General features: G+C 39.0%; 1 protein-coding gene across 1 annotated transcript in view; it reads right to left on the bottom strand.

Moving 5' to 3' along the window:
• Positions 1-19276, bottom strand: part of ENPP3 (ectonucleotide pyrophosphatase/phosphodiesterase 3) — an 80185-nt gene extending 60909 nt beyond the window's left edge. The window contains exons 1-5 of the mRNA XM_043888245.1: positions 19122-19276; positions 13179-13254; positions 9146-9268; positions 6693-6818; positions 1361-1421 (exon numbers count right to left, since the gene is read on the bottom strand). Coding sequence (XP_043744180.1) covers positions 1361-1421; positions 6693-6818; positions 9146-9268; positions 13179-13254; positions 19122-19199 — 464 coding nt within the window. The 5' untranslated portion in view covers positions 19200-19276. The remainder of the gene's footprint in view (positions 1-1360; positions 1422-6692; positions 6819-9145; positions 9269-13178; positions 13255-19121) is intronic.
• Between the last annotated feature and the right edge of the window lie 1299 nt (positions 19277-20575).

The raw sequence follows: 20575 nt of genomic DNA, 5'->3' as shown, positions 1-20575 counted from the left end.
TCAGTGATACCATCCAACCATCTCAACCTCTGTCATCCCCTTCTCCTCCTGCCTTCAATCTTTCCCATCATCAGGGTCTTTTCCAACAAGTCAGTTCTTTGCATCAGGTGGCCAAAGTATTGGAGTTTCAGGTTCAGCATCAGTCCTTCCAGCGAATATTCAGGATTGATTTCATTTAGGATGGACTGGTTGGATGTCCTTGCAGTTCAAGGGACTCTCAAGAGTCTTCTCCAACACCACAGTTCAAAAGCATCAATTCTTTGGCGTTTAGCTTTCTTTATAGTCCAACTCTCAAAGTCATTAGCACAATTCTGATTTTAAAATTTATATTTATAAATATGCCATCAAAATAATCTTGCAGCTTAAAGACAGGGTCATACATCTATGTGATCAGGATGTTGATTGTCTTCTCACATGAAATCTTCTGAACTTGGCACTATTATTATTGCTATTATTATTATTACTGTTATTCTGATTTTATAGATGAAGTTTAGGGACGTTACTAGGGCAAAGTCCTATGGGCAATCAGGACCCAAACTCAAGTCTTTTTTTAAAATTATAAATTCTTTACTCTTCTACCTAGAAACTTCTGAAGAGGGTAGCTGGATCTGGTATAAACCAAAGTAACATGATATACAAATAGACACATTATCCACACACATTTTTTAAAATGAAGTAATATTATCTAAAAATATCTCCATCAATTCTTCCTATAGCCTGATAGTGTTTTGTCTTTCTTTTGTCTCACTATCATGTCCCCACTGCTTGGGCCGGAAGAGTGAAGCAGATGAAGGGCAGAAAGGACAACCAGAGGCAAACGGGAAATTCACCTTGACTGCATACTTCCAGGGCTGGACCAAGTCCGAGAGCAGCCATCATAAACATGTGAGGGGGTTCATGGGAAGGTGGGGTGAGGTGTGATGCCTCACATGTTCATCACCCATGCCCGCCTCATCCTTTCTCCAAGGTCCACCTTTCACAGCGAGGCCTTCCAAGGACAATTCTCTTCCCTTTCCCTCAGTGAGAATAAATCTGAGGGGCCAGGATGACAATGGAAAAAGAGTTTTGGCTAATGTCATTTAGATCTAAATTCTAGTTCTGATTTTTATAGGATCTTGGGATGTTACTACAAATACTTCAACCATTTTTTAAGCCACTGTTAGAATAACTTAATACAAGTTGCTTTGTAAACAATAAAGCACACCAAAGTGTGTTGTGAGTTGGAAGCTACAAGGAATCTAATCTTTTGTTAACTGTTTTGTTTTCAAATGTAAACGTGGTGGGAAATTCCATCCTGCCTTCACTACATTTCCGTGTGCCATCTACTAAAGGAGGATAAACATGGCCATGTCCATCTCACCCTTCTGGGCATTGAGGCTGCTGGGCCGTGCTGCATCCTTCTTCCACCCATGAGGTTTGTCCTGAAAAGCATTAAGATCAACATCTTTAGACAAGAAAAGAGAAACCAACATTCAATGGATATGATCTTTCCAAACAACTTAATTCATGCTACTCCAATGACAAAATTCACACAGAACATGTTAAATGCTAGTTCACACATTGACAAGGTCAGTGCCTGTAGCGATTTGCACAGATCAGTAATCTATACTAACAATATCAAGAAGCCCATCTTTACCAAGAAGACAAAGGGAATTCTTTTAGCTGGAAAGGGACAATTTCTTCTTTCTTCCTTTTTTTTTTAAATAAAGTTTTTTCCCCTCAAGGACAATGCTTTCCCAACCACTAGGAGGAAATGAGTTTAATAAATGAAAGTGTTAATCACTCAGTCGTGTCTAGCTCTTTGCAACCCCATGGAACCACTAGGTTCCTCTGTCCATGGAGTTTCCTAGTAAAGAATACTGGAATGAGTTGCCACTTCCTTCTCCAGGGGATCTTCCTGACCCAGGGATCAAACCTGGGTCTCCTGCACTGCAGGCAGATTCTTCACCAACTGAGCTGCCAGGGGCCCTTTAATTGACATAGGTATACAATCTAAAGAAAAATGAGAAGAAAGCATGAATAAAAGAGAAATAACCAAGGAGAATAATTGATATTGATGTTAAATGGGAAAAATTGAACAAATTTTTAAGATCATAACTTAAAAATTCTCACTCCATGGATGTTTCTGTTTATAGAATATTTCAGCTCATTAATGAAGTAGAAATGATCAAATATGAATGCCATCATTTGCAACTCCTAATGGACTATAGTCCATGGGGTCACAAAGAGTTGGACAACTTAGCAACTCAGCACACTTGCAATGGATCCATGCAATCATCATACATGCCTAACATGACCAAAATAACCCCAGACAGACAGATATGCCTCCTGATGGAAGTAACACCACTACGTGTGAAGGATACATGATAGATAGATAGGTAGACACTTGAATCTGAACAGTCCTCTGGTTCTAACTACCAGTTTGCAGGAAATACGGGAGAAGACAAAATGCTTAAGTCACAGAAGAGCCAATCTACAAATCCCAGACTGGAAAATTCTACAGAATAAGTGACTCCGTTTATCCAACATGTAAATTGCATGAGAGGAAGTAAAGAAAGGGAGAACCTACTTTTAAAGGATTTGAAATATGTCAGCCAATTGAAATGTCTGAAATCTCTTTGGATCCTACTTGAAACAAATATATATATATTTTTTTTAACCCATCAACTGAAATTTCTACCTTTTTTTTAGCTAATTACTTCACAACATTTCAGTGGGTTTTGTCATACATTGATATGAATCAGCCATAGATTTACACTTATTCCCCATCCCGATCCCCCCTCCCACCTCCCTCTCCACCCAATTCCCCTGGGTCTTCCCAGTGCACCAGGCCCGAGCACTTGTCTCATGCATCCCACCTGGGCTGGTGATCTGTTTCACCATAGATAGTATACATGCTGTTCTTTTGAAATATCCCACCCTCACCTTCTCCCACAGAGTTCAAAAGTCTGTTCTGTATTTCTGTGTCTCTTTTTCTGTTTTGCATATAGGGTTATCGTTATGACCTTTCTAAATTCCATATATATGTGTTAGTATGCTGTAATGTTCTTTATCTTTCTGGCTTACTTCACTCTGTATAATGGGCTCCAGCTTCATCCATCTCATTAGGACTGATTCAAATGAATTCTTTTTAACGGCTGAGTAATATTCCATGGTGTATATGTACCACAGCTTCCTTATCCATTTGTCTGCTGATGGGCATCTAGGTTGCTTCCATGTCCTGGATATTATAAACAGTGCTGCGATGAACATTGGGGTGCACGTGCCTCTTTCAGATCTGGTTTCCTCAGTGTGTATGCCCAGAAGTGGGATTGCTGGGTCATATGGCAGTTCTATTTCCAGTTTTTTAAGAAATCTCCACACTGTTTTCCATAGCGGTTGTACTAGTTTGCATTCCCACCAACAGTGTAAGAGGGTTCCCTTTTCTCCACACCCTCTCCAGCATTTATTGCTTGTAGACTTTTGGATAGCAGCCATCCTGACTGGCGTGTAATGGTACCTCATTGTGGTTTTGATTTGCATTTCTCTGATAATGAGTGATGTTGAGCATCTTTTCATGTGTTTGTTAGCCATCTGTATGTCTTCTTTGGAGAAATGTCTGTTTAGTTCTCTGGCCCATTTTTTGATTGGGTCATTTATTTTTCTGGAATTGAGCTGCAGGAGTTGCTTGTATATTTTTGAGATTAATCCTTTGTCTGTTTCTTCATTTGCTATTATTTTCTCCCAATCTGAGGGCTGTCTTTTCACCTTACTTATAGTTTCCTTTGTAGTGCAAAAGCTTTTAAGTTTCATTAGGTCCCATTTGTTTATTTTTGCTTTTATTTCCAATATTCTGGGAGATGGGTCACAGAGGATCTTGCTGTGATTTATGTCGGAGAGTGTTTTGCCTATGTTCTCCTCTAGGAGTTTTATAGTTTCTGGTCTTACATTTAGATCTTTAGTCCATTTTGAGTTTATTTTTGTGTATGGTGTTAGAAAGTGTTCTAGTTTCATTCTTTTACAAGTGGTTGACCAGTTTTCCCAGCACCACTTGATAAAGAGGTTGTCTTTTTTCCATTGTATATCCTTGCCTCCTTTGTCATAGATAAGGTGTCCATAGGTTCGTGGATTTATCTCTGGGCTTTCTATTCTGTTCCATTGGTCTATATTTCTGTCTTTGTGCCAGTACCATACTGTCTTGATGACTGTGGCTTTGTAGTAGAGTCTGAAGTCAGGCAGGTTAATTCCTCCATTTCCATTCTTCTTTCTCATGATTACCTTGGCTATTTGAGGTTTTTTGTATTTCCATACAAATTGTGAAATTCTTTGGTCTAGTTCTGTGAAAAATACCGTTGGTAGCTTGATAGGGATTGCATTGAATCTATAGATTGCTTTGGGTAGATGAAACAAATATTTTTTAATATCATGAAACAGAAAAGTCTGAACACAGATTAGATATTTGTTGATAATAAATATTATAATCACTGAAGACATTTTTAGACATATTGATGGTATTCTAATTTTGTTAAATGTTCATCTTTTTTAGATACATGCTAAAAATATTTATAGATGAATGATATTAACATTAGGATTTCCTTTGATGTAATCTAAAATTTTCAAAGATAGGTTGGGGGTATTTTATTAAGAAAAAACTCCAAAACTTGAAAATGAGCAAAAGGAGAACTGATAATTAGACATCATTTTAGTGTCATGCTGGTAGTTATTATAATCTTAAAAGCCCCTCTCTGGATTGTCTACTTGCCTATAAGTATATATCTTTATCTAGCTTATCTTTTACTATTTATTTTACACCTTAATAAGGATAGCATTTTGGAGGAGGAAATGGCAACCCACTCCAGTGGGCTTGCTGAGAAAATCCTATGGACAGCGGAGCCTAGTGGAGCCTGGTGGGCTAAAGTTCGTGGGGTCGCAAAGAGTCGGACAGGACTGAATGACTGAGTACACACACAAGGATTCATTTAATCAGTAGAAAACTAATAACAGTGTGACTGATTCTTGTCTGATAGCAAGTAAATTGTCCTATAACAAAGCAAATCATTTGTGTCCCACCAAAAAATATATCTTCAGTGATTTTGTTCCAATACTCTTTCAGTTCTATGTATACTTAGTCTCTGTTCCTCTGAACCAGCTTAACACTCCAGTTGGCTATCTCCTTAATGAGTTAATGGATCTTTGATATATATGCTTTGTATTTATTAGAGTCATATTTTTATCTTTTTGAAAATTTCACTGTGTCAGCATGAGACAAGATTGGTCATGAGTTGATCATTGCTGAAGAAAGGTGATGGATCTATATTAAAAACATACTGTTCTCTTCCATCTATACATTAGAAATTAATCTTTTTTTCCCCCAAAATTCTAAACTTAAAATATAAAAGTAACTAGCTGGTTTCTTGCACAAAAATTATTCAAATTCCCTCCAACTCCTGCCTGGAGACACAATTTTGGCAAGAATCATTTACATCTGTAAAGTGTTGAATTCTTAGAGTGAGAAAACACTTACCTTTGTTTAAAAAATAAACTGAAATGATTCAGGGAACACCAAAGTAATTAATTAGTGGTAATAGTAAACTTCAACATTGCCTGTAACGATCGCCTTTGTTTTTGCTAAATTCAAGAAATACTGTGCAATGAATTCAGTGAGAAAATTCACCACATGACCAGAGAATCACTATTGAGATAAAAAGTTAAGAGTTATAAAATTAGGGTAGAGGGCAGGAGACTACAAAGGTCAGAGGCAGTATGTTCAGTGAACTTATTAGAGAAACAAGCAACTGGAAACTATACTTGCTTTGTGAATTTAGATAGGTTTTTAATGACACAATATTCACTGTTAAGTACCAATTATTATTTAAAAACAGACTTAACCATTTGGAACTTTTACTTTCCTTTCTGATTGCCCTTCTTAGCTGATTTTCAATTATATTTTGCATAAAAACTGATCTATCCATTAGTGCAAAACCTATTTTCTACTAAGGGATAATAATGTTTCTACTATAACATTCTTCCTATTTTAAAAAAATCGAAATTCAATTTAATCTCTTTTTTGTATAAAAATATCACACATGTTGATTATGAGAAAAGGGTTGACAGCAATTGCTTCAGCAAAACTTGAAGCAATTTTTTTGCTATATATATGTGTGCATTTTTCTTAAGTTTCATCAGATATTCAGAGAGATTGGTGATTTTTTTAAAAGAAATCTGCACCCCTAAAGCAGTAAAGCAAGTGAAATCAGGCATTGATAAACCTGGATTCTCGTTTTGGCTCTGCATGACCTCTTGCCAGTCCTAAATCAGCCATTAAACCAACCACTCAGGACATAGTTGTTTCAACAATCCTATTGGTTTAACCAGCTGCTATTTGGGCCAGAGAATCTCATTTGTGATGTTTTAACTTCAGGATCTGCCATCCCGTGTCTCAAACCACAAGGATGTCTACCATAGGCATTGGACTGAAAAAGATCTTGCTCTACAGACAACATGGAACGTTGAGTTTTTTCTTCTATAATATCTAAGCTATGAGCTCCCTTTCTCTTTCGTACACAAAACACATTTCTTCTCACAGTAAACACATTGAGTCTTTTCTTCCACACAGAGTGGCCAAAAATTCTTTGACTGGTTTTAATATTATCAGCCTAGGCCAGCTCTAGGGTCACTGAACTCATGAAGGCAAATGGGCAACACCTGCTTACCTTGGCAAACAATCTTATAGTCAGCACAGCAATCTTTCTTCTGTAAACAGTCATCTGAACAAGAGCAAAGGCTGGATTTCAATCTGGTCTCCCCACAGCGAAATTTATTGCATGTCCATATTTGAGCTGAAGAATTACACAATTCAGTTTTGAGCATACAACTTCTTCTAAGAATACCAATACCAAAAATATCAAATACCATCCAAATACCAAATACCATCCAATACCAACAATATAAATACCATGCATTTCTTCTTGTATTATCATATGGTCAAATTCTTAATTTATCTGCATCCACAAATGAAAATATATAATACGAATAAGAGGCAGTCCACCACTTTTCCTCTTTTGGCATGGGTGGCAGAGAGGAATGTAGCTTTATAAGCTGTGGTTCTGGTCTACCTATCAGGTACACCTCTGAGTTTGGAGAAACTGAACACCTGTCCTATTCCCACCCAAGGACAGAAGAACTACCAGCCTTGAGTGACCATTGCCACCCAAGAGCAGCCTGATCTAAGGACTGACATCAAGGCAGAGGCAGTGACAGCAGAAGTAACAGGAACATGGCCAGGTCTCTAGGAACACAGGCAGCCAGGGTACATTCCAGGTGACAGTGAAAGGATGGTAGATCAGCTCCCCAACGTGCCTCTGGGATTTTTCCAAGATAGGCACTTAATGTGAGATCAGTTTCAGTAAATCTAGAGCTAACAGCAAGAGGCTGAATCTACAAGCTAACAAGAGGAGATTGTTTCCTAAAGGGCCACCTGCCAGGAAATGGTGATTGGCATTAATGTCAGCCCTACAATCAGACAAATGCATTGGCTAGGTGACAGCTGTATGTTTCAGTCATGCAGAATTCTTCATTCTCCATTACATATTATGTACTTAGAAAGAAAATATTTTTTAATAATGAATTAAAGGGAATACAGATCTTATCCCTACTGGGTTATCCTCTCCCTCGAGCCCTTTTCAGAGAAAATAATGAAAGGAGCTCTACTGTTCTAATCTTCATTATCATTAAACCACTAGACACACCACCACCATTTTCATTGACTTCCTAGAAAATTAGATATTGAAAACTAAGCTGTCTCTTCCACCTCAAGGACAATGTTTCTGAAGTTGTGTTCCATGGAACACTGGCATCAGAATCACCAAGAATCACCTGCTTTCTATGGGAGTCTTATACTCTCCAAGAACCACTAAAAATGAAATTAAATAAGATGACAAGCCATAGGAAAACTCCTTCGAAATGTGTATAATTTGACAGTATTTTATCTGCTGGAGACTGTTATTTCTCAACCTCAACTAAACAAAGTGTGAATTCTATCTTTAGAATACTGAAAAAGAGGACAGGCTAATACTAGATCCTGAATACAAGGTGTTATGGGCTGAATTGTGTCCCTTCCCAAAAATGCTGATGTCTTAACCCTCTTCCCCCATTACTATGAATGTGACCTTATTTAGAAACGGTTCTTTGCAGACAAATTAAAATGAGGTCATTAGCGTGGGTCCCAACCCAGTGTGACTGGTATTCATCTTTTTTTTTTTTTTTTTCTTTTTCTTTTTTTTTTTCCAGTGGGTTTTGTCATACATTGATATGAATCAGCCATGGATTTACATGTATTCCCAATCCCGATCCCCCCTCCCACCTCCCTCTCCACCCGATTCCTCTGGGTCTTCCCAGTGCACCAGGCCCGAGCACTTGTCTCATGCATCCCACCTGGGCTGGTGATCTGTTTCACCATAGATAGTATACATGCTGTTCTTTTGAAATATCCCACCCTCACATTCTCCCACAAAGTTCAAAAGTCTGTTCTGTATTTCTGTGTCTCTTTTTCTGTTTTGCATATAGGGTTATCGTTATCATCTTTCTAAATTCCACATATATGTGTTAGTATGCTGTAATGTTCTTTATCTTTCTGGCTTACTTCACTCTGTATAATGGGCTCCAGCTTCATCAATCTCATTAGGACTGGTTCAAATGAATTCTTTTTAACGGCTGAGTAATATTCCATGGTGTATATGTACCACAGCTTCCTTATCCATTCATCTGCTGATGGGGGTATTCATCTTGTAACAAGAAATTTGGACATGAACACATGCAGAGGGAAGACTGAAGACACGGGGAGAAGGTCATCTAGAGATAAGGGCAGACTTCTGAGTTTTGCTGCCACAAGCCAAGGAACACCAAGGATGGCCAAAACCATGGCAACCTACCAAAACCTAGAAAAGAGGCAAGGAATGGATTCTCCCTCACAGTCTTGGAATGAATCAACCCTGCCAACACCTAGAACTTGGACTTCTAGTTTCCAGAATTTCTGTGGCTTAAGCCACTCAGTATGTGGGACTTTGTTATGTCAGCCCAAGCAAGCTATTAACACACAAGTGTCTGGTGAGCATTTGCACATTCATTAATGATCACACAACCAACATGTTAATAAACTTGTTTGTACTTGATTGCACACAGGTGTCTTCAAAGTCCCAGCAGCAGTCGCCTCGGCCTTTACATCCCGCATCACAGCGGCAGCCCTCTAGTCCTCTATGTGAAGCATCAAAGCATTTTTTTCTGCAGCTGCCTGTAGGGTGAAGGGATAAGGCAGTCAGTGCTCAGCAGTTATCCAATGTCTCAAAGTTTGATGGTGGAAGCCCAAGAAGTACCCAGTACAGATTAGGACAGAAAAATAGATAAGTTTTATTGCACTGCCTGACTCATGAGTGCAAAGTGATAAATAATGAATAATACATAATAACTGATTTTTCCCCAGGACTCCAGAGAGGTCCCAGACTCAAAGACACCAGGGTCTATTAGGAGAGGGTAAGAGGGACAAACAGAGGCTAAATGTAGTGAAATTGGTTGAAAGTCTGGATCCCATCTCCCACGTCAGAATAGAAGGCTTATAATTTGGAAGAAAGTGGGAGGAGTTGCTTTCATCACAGAGGCTGCAGACATGGAGGACAGCCGTAATGAGCAAAAAGGATGAACAAGTCTTACTATTCAATGAAACAAATGGTCACCAGACCTTTGAGAATGGCTGAATAGCATCCAACATGAAGGATCAGAACAAACAAGAGAAAAAGGGAAAACTTTTGAAGAGTAAATAATGCAAGGAGTAGAAGAGTTAAACACACACACACGCAACTGATTGAGATGCTCAGAAAAGATATCACATTCATGAAATAAGAAAGTAAACTAATTCTAAAAAGGTAAATCATGTTCAGGGTGCTCTTGGAAATAAAAAAAAACATGACAACAGTAATGAAAAATTCAGTGGCGGGGTGTGGTAGGCAGAATTACGGTTCTCAGGAAGGTTCCCTCCCCTGATCCGAGAGACTATGAATATATTGTCTTGCATGATAAAGGGGCTTTGCAGATGTAATTGAGGCTACTACTTAGTTGACCCTTAAACAGGGAGGTAGTACTGAAAAGTGAAAACAAGGAAAATAAAAATGATATTGTTAAAGAAATCATAATAAAATTGCCCAGAATTGAAGAGCAAACATTATTACATCAAAGTTGCTCACTAAATTTTCATAGCAAAACTCAAAGCAAGGGATCAACAGGGTTAGAGAGATCTGGAAAGCTCCCAGGGAAAGAGCAGGAGAAATATATAAAGGATCTTAAGTCAGAATGATATCAGAAAAGCAACACTGGGAGAGGACATAGGTCAAATGACATGTTGGATACATGCAATAAGTGGATAGGTGCATAAGAATAGGTACACGTGTAGCAATTAGATAGCAACAAAGTTTAGTGAGAAAGTATGGGGAAAGGTTTATAAACCAATTACATAAAATGTCTTTACATTTTTACATTCATTCTGCTCCTTTGAAACATATTCTGCACTTGACTTTTGGGACACAGCAGTCACCTGGCTTCCCTCCCACATTCCTGTCCACTCTTTCCTAGTCTTCTTCCTTCATCTTCCAATCCTTTAAGGCTGGCATACCCTGGTCACATTGCTTTAAATCCCACATATGATGCTGGTATTCACCGTGTTGTATGTGCAGTCAGAACCTGCCTGAATGCCAGCCTTATATATCTAACTACTTTTTGACTTTTCTACTTGGACATCTGGTAGATACTTCAAATTTCACATATCCAAAATGAAGTTCCTGATTATTCCTCCCAAACCAACTCCTTCTACAGTCTTATCCAATCTCAATTATGGAAATTCCATATTTTTAGGAGTTCATGCTGAAATACTGAGGTCATTCTTGACTACTCTATTTCTTACTCCATATTCAACCTGTTGATACAGTCTATTTACTACATCAAAAGGTCTCCAAATCCAAATACTTTTTCCCAGTTACAGTGCTACCACCCTGGTCCAAGACATATGGATCTTTGATATCATTGCAATAATTTTCTAACTTGTCTCTCTACTTCTAGTATCACTCAGGCTTTTATTCAGCAGCCGGAATGATCACATAGAAAAGCAAACAACAGCATGTCATTCCTTTACTCAAAACCTCCAATCAATCCGCACCACACTCAATGAAAGCTGAAGCCCACATTTTGACCTACCAACCCCTCTATGATCTGACTCTTCTTTGGTTGATCTCATTTTATGACTACCCTCCCTCTGGTCCTCTTAGTTCTAGCTCACTGATCTCCTATTATTCTTTAAACAGAACTTGCCAGGCAAGAATAGCCCTTGCTATTTTCTCTTGCCTGAAATGTTCTTTGCCAAAATATCCTTGTTTCTTCCCCACTGCCTCTAGCTCTTTACTCAAAAGTTATTATATACTTCTTACCTGCCCTGACTCTATATTTCATGTTCCCCCTTTCAGTTTTATTTATTCCTTAGCACTTTCTCTATCATAAAATATTATATATATATATATATGTATATATATAGCATATTTTTTTTCTTGTCTGTATTCCATGCTAGAATGTAAACACTTTGAAGGATTTTTGTCTGTTTCTTGTATCACTATATCCCCAGTAATTAGAGTAGCACTGAGTACAGAGTCAGTACTTAGTTGTTGAAAACAAGTAAAAGAAGGGATGTGCACAAAAAAATGATAAAATTGTCATTCAAACTAGAAAAACTAGTTTAAAAACTCACACTTGAAAAAAATACTGCCTTTGAAAAGTAGGTTAATTAGAGCAGAGAATGGTGAAAATGATCAAGAGTTGGGGCTTACGAAACAAGAGTTGTGGTGGAAGAATGAGGGGGTGACTATGTTAAGGATGCTGGCAAAGAGGGATCAGTGTTAAAGGCCAGTCCCCTGGGCAGGAGGGGAAGGGGAAGGATGGCATATAAGCCCTGACAGACAAAGGAAGAGAATGAGGAACAATGACTCTGGGGAGCCAGTCAATAGCTGTACTAACATAGGGAAGGGGTGGAAAGAGCTGGATTAATTGGAGATTTTGTTTAGAGATTACTTTTGCCTTTTGCAATTAAGTTACGTGATTTGTGGGAGGAAATAACCAAGAATTGATACCCACCTCTATGCACTAACATCAGAAACCACCAAAATGGCCAGCCAACATTTGCTAGATCTAGGCCTGGTTCTGCAGCTCAGAAACCCAGAAGCAAAATGACCAGAAAAGATAGGCATTTTCCAGTCAATGCCCATCTCTCAGTCCCACGGTGTTCCCATGTGATACTATGGGAACTGCGTGTCTGTAAATTAACTGAAAACATATTGGAAAATTGCCAGTTAACATCACCAAGGGTCTCCAAATGAAGAAGCAATAAGACTTTCCCCATTGGAGTCAAATTAGAAGTTGATCAACCAAATTAAAAAGGAGAATAAATTATCTAACATTTGACCCCATACATTCCCTGAGTAAAAGTGTCTAAACAATACATACCAAGATTATAGTAAATGCACATAAAGTACATTTATAGAGTCACTTATAAATGGTTTATTTACTCTTACATACTAATAGGATATGGCAAAAGACATGTGAGGTGTTTTGATATTTTGAGCCACAAATCTCCTATTTTTTATTTGCTTCTTATGGAAAAAATAATAACAATCATAATTGTGAAGCTCTTACTGTGCACTCTATTTCAGGAAAGTGGCACTGCCTAGCCAAGAAAGAGTGAGATTTCAAGGATAGGGTAATATTAACATGATATCAAGTACAAATGTGGTGGCTAGAGGTCCTGGGTGTGAAGCACCTAAGACTTTCAAGGCCGAGTTTATCATCTGGTATTAACGATAGAGTAGGAGTAGGGAGAGAAGGAACCTTTGATCCAGTTTCCGAAGTCCTCTAGGAAGGTGATGAAAAGTAAGTGGGGAAAAACTGGAATGATATGAACCTCAAAGAAGAAGGGAGATGAGGTCAAAGGAGAAAGTCCAGATGTGGCAATGGATGGTGCTAACCACAGAAAAGTGGGGTGTGGGAGAAAGAGGAGCCTAGCAGGGGGAGAGCGACATGCAGGAGAGAGGAGGCAAGTCCAAGTGCTAACAGTGAAGGTGAGGAGAAAGAAGAAGGAAAAAAATATTCTGAGGAAATCCTGAGGGGTGTACCTTGCTCTTCTTGTCGTCTGAGTCCAGCCACCAGGCCTAATGCAAGTGACACAGCCGCCAACAAAATGAGAAGAACCTGTTGTAAAATTTTTAAAAATGTGACCTTTACAATTTCATTAAAATATACAAAAATCCAGATATCCCGTCTCCCCCAGTGATTGTTAGGGGAGCACAGTGTGCTAGCTTTGGTAGCCCAGATGGTAAAGAACCTGCCCACAGTGCAGGAGACCTGGGTTCAATCCCTGAGTCAGAAAGATCCCCTGGAGAAGGAAATGGCAACCCACTCCAGTGTTCTTGCCAGGAGAACTCCATGGAAAGATGAGCCTGGAAGGCTACAGTCCATGGGGTAGCAAAGAGTCAGACACCAATGAGCAACTTTCACTCACTCATTCCATGGGTGACTATTATGGGAGCACAGTGTGCTAGCATTTCATAATACCAGAATTTTAAAATACCATTGATTACAGATTTTAAGTTCAAATACATTAGTCCCAGTTGGTTTAACCCCAAATTGAGTTAAAGTAAAAACGAAACCAAGGGGGCCAATTATCTTTGCACATTTTTCTTTCTTAACTAGATACATGTTTGGAGATCATCTATTTAAATGATTTTTTAATTTTAGTCACTCAGTCTTGTCCAACTCTTTGCAATCCCATGGATTGTAGCCTACCAGGCTCCTCTTTCCAAGGAATTCTACAAGCAAGAATACTGGAGTAGGTTGCCATTCCCTTCTCCAGAGGATCTTCCCCAACTCAGGGATCAAACCCTGGTCTGCTGCATTGGGGCAGATTCTTTACCTTCTGAGCCACAAAGAAAGTCTTATTTATTTAAAAGTATCCCCAAACTCTGAAATCATGAATTACATCATTTCCAGGAAACAGGGTTTCTGATCATGAGAAAACAGTGAAGATATTTCAGTTCAGTTCAGATCTGTCGCTCAGTCATGTCCGACTCTTTGGGACCCCATCAACTACAGCACTCCAGGCCTCCCTGTCCATCACCAACACCCAGAGTCCACCCAAACCCATGTCCATCGAGTCAGTGATGCCATCCAGCCATCTCATCCCCTGCCGTCCCCTTCTCCTCCTGCTCTCAATCTTTCCTAGCATCAGGGTCTTTTCCAATGAGTCAACTCTTCGCATGACATGGCCATAGTGTTGGAGTTTCAGCTTCAGCATCAGTCCTTCCAATGAACACCCAGGACTGATCTCCTTTAGGATGGACTGGTTGGATCTCCTTGCAGTCCAAGGGACTCTCAAGAGTCTTCTCTAGCCCCACAGTTCAAAAGCATCAATTCTTATGCACTCAGCTTTCTTTATAGTCCCACTCTCACATCCATACATGACCACTGGAAAAACCATAGCCTTGACTAGATGGACCTTTGTTGACAAAATAATGTCTCTGCTTTTTAATATGCTATCTAGGTTGGTCATAACTTTCCTTCCAAGGAGTAAGCATCTTTTAGTTTCATGGCTGCAGTCACCATCTGCAGTGATTTTGGAGCCCAGAAAAATAAGGTCAGCCATTGTTTCCACCGTTTCCCCATCTATTTTCCAAGAAGTGATATGACCGGATGCCACGATCTTAGTTTTCTGAAGGTTGAGCTTTAAGCCAACTTTTTCACTCTCCCCTGAAGATATTTAACATATAAAAATATAATCTCCAAATAATCAACTAGCAAATTACCTGCTCTGCTCTACATAGCAAACAAATGTTCTGGGTAATCTGGAAGTCATTGACTAATGATTGTTTATGTAATCATTATCACCATGCTGACAAAGGTCTTCAGTGTAATGGACTTCATACTATGACTGAAATTAAACTGTGTAATAAAGAGAATTCTTTTCACTGATCTCTTTCCCCATCAAGTCCAATGATAAGTATCCTGAATGATAGAGCTTGAACACACAGTTTACTTAGGTAATTAGGTACTTAATTAGGTAATTAATTAGGTAATTAACTAGGTACACAGATTACTTATGTCAACTACAAAATGGCGTCCTCAGTGGCTCAAACGATAAAGAATCTGCCTGCAAAGCGGGAGACCCAGGTTTGACCCCTGGGTTGGGAAGATTCCCCTGGAGAAGGAAATAGCAGCCCACTCCAGCATTCTTGCCTGGAGAATTTCAGGGACAGAGGAGCCTGATGGGCTACGGACCACAGGGATCACAAACACTGAGCAACTAACACTTGCACTTTCACAAACTGGCGCTTGCCAAGAGCATCGCCAGCGACTGGACAAGGGCATGTGCCATCTGACTCCGGGGAGGGCGAACTCTGTGCCGCTGCAGCTGTCGACCTTTAACACACCCTGAGGGAATTCAGGGCGGAATGAGGCACTCCGTGCTCCAGGGAATCTGGTGGGACAGGTCTTTAGATAGCTAGATACTTTCAGAAACTGATTTCAGGATTCCAATCCCTGCATCTCTTCATATTTAGAAAAACAGAAATCTCTTCATGATGAGATGAGTTCCTTATGACTAACAGAAAATCTTTTGTAAAATGAGTGCTTCATAGCACTGAACTTCTGCTTCCATTCATGAAGGTGAAAGAGGAGAGTGAAAAGGCTGGCTTAAAGCTCAACATTCAAAAAACTAGGATCATGACATCTGGCCCCATCACTTCATGGAAAATAGATGGGGGAAAAGTGGAAACAGTGACAGACTTTATTTTCTTGGGCTCCAAAATCATTGCAGATGGTGACTGCAGCCATGAAATGAAAGGATGCTTGCTCCTTGGAAGAAAAGCTATGACAAACCTAAACAGCATATTAAAAAGCAGAGACACTACATTGCCGAGTGTAGTGTCCACATACTCAAGGTCCACATAGTCAAAGCTATGATTTTTCCAGTAGTCATACTGCTTGGAAGAAAAGCTGTGATAAACTTAGCATATTAAAAGTAGAGACATCACTTTGCTGACTAAGGTCCATAAGCCAAAGCTATGGTTTTTCCAGTAGTCATGTATGGATGTGAGAGTTGGACCATAAAGAAGGCTGAGTGCTCAAAAATTGATGCTTTCAAAGAGTGATGCTGGAGAATACTCTTGAAGAATCCCTTGGACAGCAAGGAAATCAAACCAGTCAATCCTAAAGGAAATCAGCCCTGAATATTCATTGGAAGGACTGATGCTGAAGCTGAAGCTCCAATACCTTGGCCATCTGATGCAAAGCGCAGACTCATTGGAAAAGACCCTGATGCTGGAAAAGATTGAGGACAGGAGAAGGGGACTACAGATGATGAGACGATGGATGGTATCACCAACTTAAACTCAGACATGAGTTTGAGAAAACTCAGAGAGTTGGAGAAGGACAGGAAAGCCTGGCGTGCTGCAGTACATGAGGTAGCAAAAAGTTGGACTTGACTGAGCGACTGAATAACAACTCCCTTCACCAAAATCTCATATATTGACCTTCCCCCACTGCCTCTCTGGAGCTACCTCTCAGAGCTATTTGAGGTGCTTTCTACTGGGCTGCAGCCCTCATTTTGTACCAAATAAAACTTACCTGGCAACTCTCAAGTTGTGCACTTTTTTAGTTGACATTAGGAAAGTATTTTATAATGCCAATGAAATTTGCTATTTTTTTTTAAATCACTTTAATGAAAGAAAAAAACCAGTATCAAAATTTGCTTTTGATAATAAAGACCCTACTTAAGGTATAGATTTGTTTGTTTGTTTGCCTTCTGGAAATCAACTAAAAATTAACACATCTAACTTTTAAAATGGAAGTGAATTCAAGGATGGGGAAACGTGTTAAATACTATGAAAACAATTCTCATATGAAGTGTCAAAGTTAGCCCAAGGTCAGTGACCTCTAATAGGTGTTCGTTCAGTAGAGAGGATGAAGAAGAAAAGTGAACATAAACAGTTATTAAACAACACCATTAACACCTTTATTTTGGTTCTCAAAAGCCACAGATTTAGATTAAGGTTAAAAATGTTACAAAGCAAAAATGCACTGGGAAACTTTCCTATGATAAACCTCACAAGTCAGAGTCAGCTATATTTCAGTTTACACTTTATTTTTGGGTCTTTTATCATCCAAACTTGCTGGAAAAATAAGCAACATCTAGCTGTCTTTTGTTGATGCTGCAGCTGTCGTCAAGACTAGCAGTCATGTCTGAGTCTTTGTGACCCCGTCAACTGTAGCTCTCCAGGCTCCTCTGTCAATGAGATCCGCCAGGCAAAAGTACTGGAGTGGGTTGCCATTTCCTCTTCTAGGGGATCTTCTCCACCCAGGGATTGAACCCAAGTCTCCTGTATCTCCTCTACTGGCAGGTGGATTCTTTACCACTGAACCACCTGGGAAGCCCTAGGCTAAGAAGGTTCATCTTCAACCTTGTATAATCATGACTCTAACTATGTAACTCTGAATAAGTTTCTTGATATTAAGGTGCAAATATATCTTAAACTATCTTATGCTACCTACAAATTGTAGAGGGGAGTACTCTGAACTCCAAAAATTACTGAGAAACCAACATTTGATTTTAACTTGACTGAATAAAGAATGCTAGAAACAGATACATTTAAAATTTTGTAATACAACTTTTACTAAAATATAGAAATAGTAGGGTTGAAACTATGATTTTACAATATTGAGCTTCCATTTATGTGTACTAATAAACCATTAAAAGGATACAAAGAAGGGAAATAAATGATGAACAAGATTTGCTCTCAAGGAATTCCCTGAATTTATAAGATAGGATAAGTATGATAAATGGCATAAGAGCTAAAAGTTCCCAGAATAACAAATGTCAAAATTCCCAGAAAAATAAATGGAATATCTTTGTTATATTATAAACTCAAACTTTGTTTGAGTTCCCTTTGTTATAGTTATTGAGCTCAATTCTTACACACATTGTTTCACGTACACCTCCAAACAATGCTTGCATGAAAGAGTGAATGGTGATGGCATTAAGTTGGGAATCTAGGAGAAAACTGCAGCAGGAGAGTTGTGAGAAAATCAGGCAAATGGTTTTGACTATAAGGTAGATGCTGAAGAAAGGGCAAGCAGGCACTTGCTATCTTAGGACTGAAACTCAGTCAAGAGTGAGAACTAGCAGCCAATGCGGAATTCTTGATAGAGAATACACTCTTAAATCCATGAAAGGTTAGAGTCCATAAAGAAAAGATCTTCACACAGTGTTTGGTGAAATGCCCAAAGAGAAGAAAGATAAATAAACAAATAATTCAGATAAGGAGAAAAGTGATAAAACCAGGAATTTCAATGTCATCATGAAAGCAAGGGGGAGAGAATTCAAAATGAGAAATTGCTCCATGATATCTGAGTATTGCTGTTATGAAGACTTAGCAGGGAGAAGGATTGACTTTTGAGGCGGCAACTTCAGTGCAGTAAAAAAAAACCCCAAAAACTAGAGAATAAAAAACGGTTGGCTGGTGAGAAAACTGAAGCAATGAGGAGAGTCGGAAGTTCGATGGTAAAAGAAAGAAAGAATGTAATAAAACCAAGACAAGTTTTTGTTTTAAGACAGGGAGGATCTTACAGTACAAAAGAACAAGAAAGAGAAAGCAGGCAAAAGAGACTATCCCTAGGAGTGAAGTTAAATGGCACAAAATCAACAATTGAAAAAAGAATTAAAGACCCTGATTTTAATTCCTCACCCTCTGGTCTTAACATACTCACGCACAAGGGTGACTTGGGAGATAATTATAGTTATAATCATGGTAAAATCAGTGCTGCTAAGCATTTTACCACAGATCCCAGTTTTTTAGATTGACCAAATATTAATTTGTTGTTATGCAAATTTCTTATTTGCAAAATGTGATTTAAAAGTTTGCTTTAGAGTTGTCATCAGGGATAAAACTGAACACAGTTACTTAAAACTTCATATTTAAATAGCAACACAAACAATTACAATTCTAGAGTCATACCCCTACCTTTTGCCACAAACTACAAGGGTGAAAATGTTAAAATGTACTTACAATGCAAATTATTTTGTACTTCTTAACAGTCTTTCTCTTAACAGTTTCTTCCGTTGTTAAATCCAGTGTAGATTGCATTGTTCTGTTCGCTAAATAAACCCGTTCTACCAGAAGACAGTAGACTGATTTCCTTTTTCTAGTCTGGCAAAGAGAAACTGCATGAATTACATCACTGTGACTGGCTTTTAAGTGTTTGGAAAGCTCACAGCTCTTTAATGATTGGATAGGTAAGACAGGAAAAAAAGCTGTAATAACAATAGTGTCATGAGATGAAAGTTCATTTCCCGTACACTGTAGACAACTGTTTTTTCTGTCCTTTGAAAAAATCTAATTCAGGGTCTTGTGGAATTCTTTCCATGGACCACAATGAACCACTAGGTCTTTAGAAATTCAGAAATGCACAAAACCAGATTTGAATATCTTTGGCAAATGGTTCTCTGTACTGGGTAAACTTAGAATTGCCCAAAGTAGCTTTTTAATTTTAATTTTTTAATTATGAAGCCCAGGCTCCACATTGATTGAATTAAAATCTCTTGGAGTTTTAACAAAGGAAGCAATATATTTAAATATCCTTCCTAGTGATTTTTTTTTATATAGCCAAGATTAGTCTAAACACTTTGCTTTGAGTCCTATATGCATTTTTGAATTCTCTCCTGAAAACATTCACTCTGGATTCTAATCAAACTTGCCAATTGTACATGTGTGCATCCTAAATTGCTTCAGTTGGTCCAATTCTGTGCAGCCCTATGGACCATAGTTCTCCAGGCTCCTCTGTCCCTGTGATTCTCCAGGCAAGAATACCAGAGTGGCTGCCATGCCTTTCTCCAGGGGATCTTCCTGACCCAGGTATAGAACCCCTGTCTCTTATGTCTTTAAGAGGTTCTTTACAGCTAATGCCACCTGAGAAGCCCCTACAGACAAAGCTAGAAGACCTGAGGGACTTGGTCATCCGCTCAGATCACCTTGATGAGTGATCTCTCAGAAGTAAGATTCTGCCAGGTCCTCAGATTCCCACAGCAAAGTATTTTGTCGTTATTGTTATGCTATGGCATACTGATTATATAAAAGAAAGATTAAGCCTACATCACAATTTGTCTCAAAAGCAGGATATTCCTAGGACTATAAGTCCTATTCCTAGGACTTATGTACTCACCTAATAATATAAGCCTTTGTTTTTTTCTGGGGTTCTGGGGCTTCCCTGGTGGCTCACTCGGTAAAGAATCTGCCTGCAATGCAGGAGACCTGAGTTCGATCCCTGGGTTGGGAAGATTCCCTGGAGGAGGGCATAGTAAGTATCCTTGCCTGGGAAATGCCATGGACAGAAGAACCTGGCAGGCTGCAGTCCATGGTGTTGCAAGGAGCTGGTCTAAGCACATTTGCACTTAAGACCATCTAGTCTCTGAGTCTGGTTCTCAGCGTTCCCACCTTTGTCTTCCTCTCTGTTATAGTTTGCT

The sequence above is a fragment of the Cervus elaphus genome, chromosome 26 (assembly GCF_910594005.1).
Source record: "Cervus elaphus chromosome 26, mCerEla1.1, whole genome shotgun sequence".
In the NCBI taxonomy this organism is placed as follows: Eukaryota; Metazoa; Chordata; class Mammalia; order Artiodactyla; family Cervidae; genus Cervus; species Cervus elaphus.
This window is presented reverse-complemented; position numbering and strand designations above follow the sequence as displayed.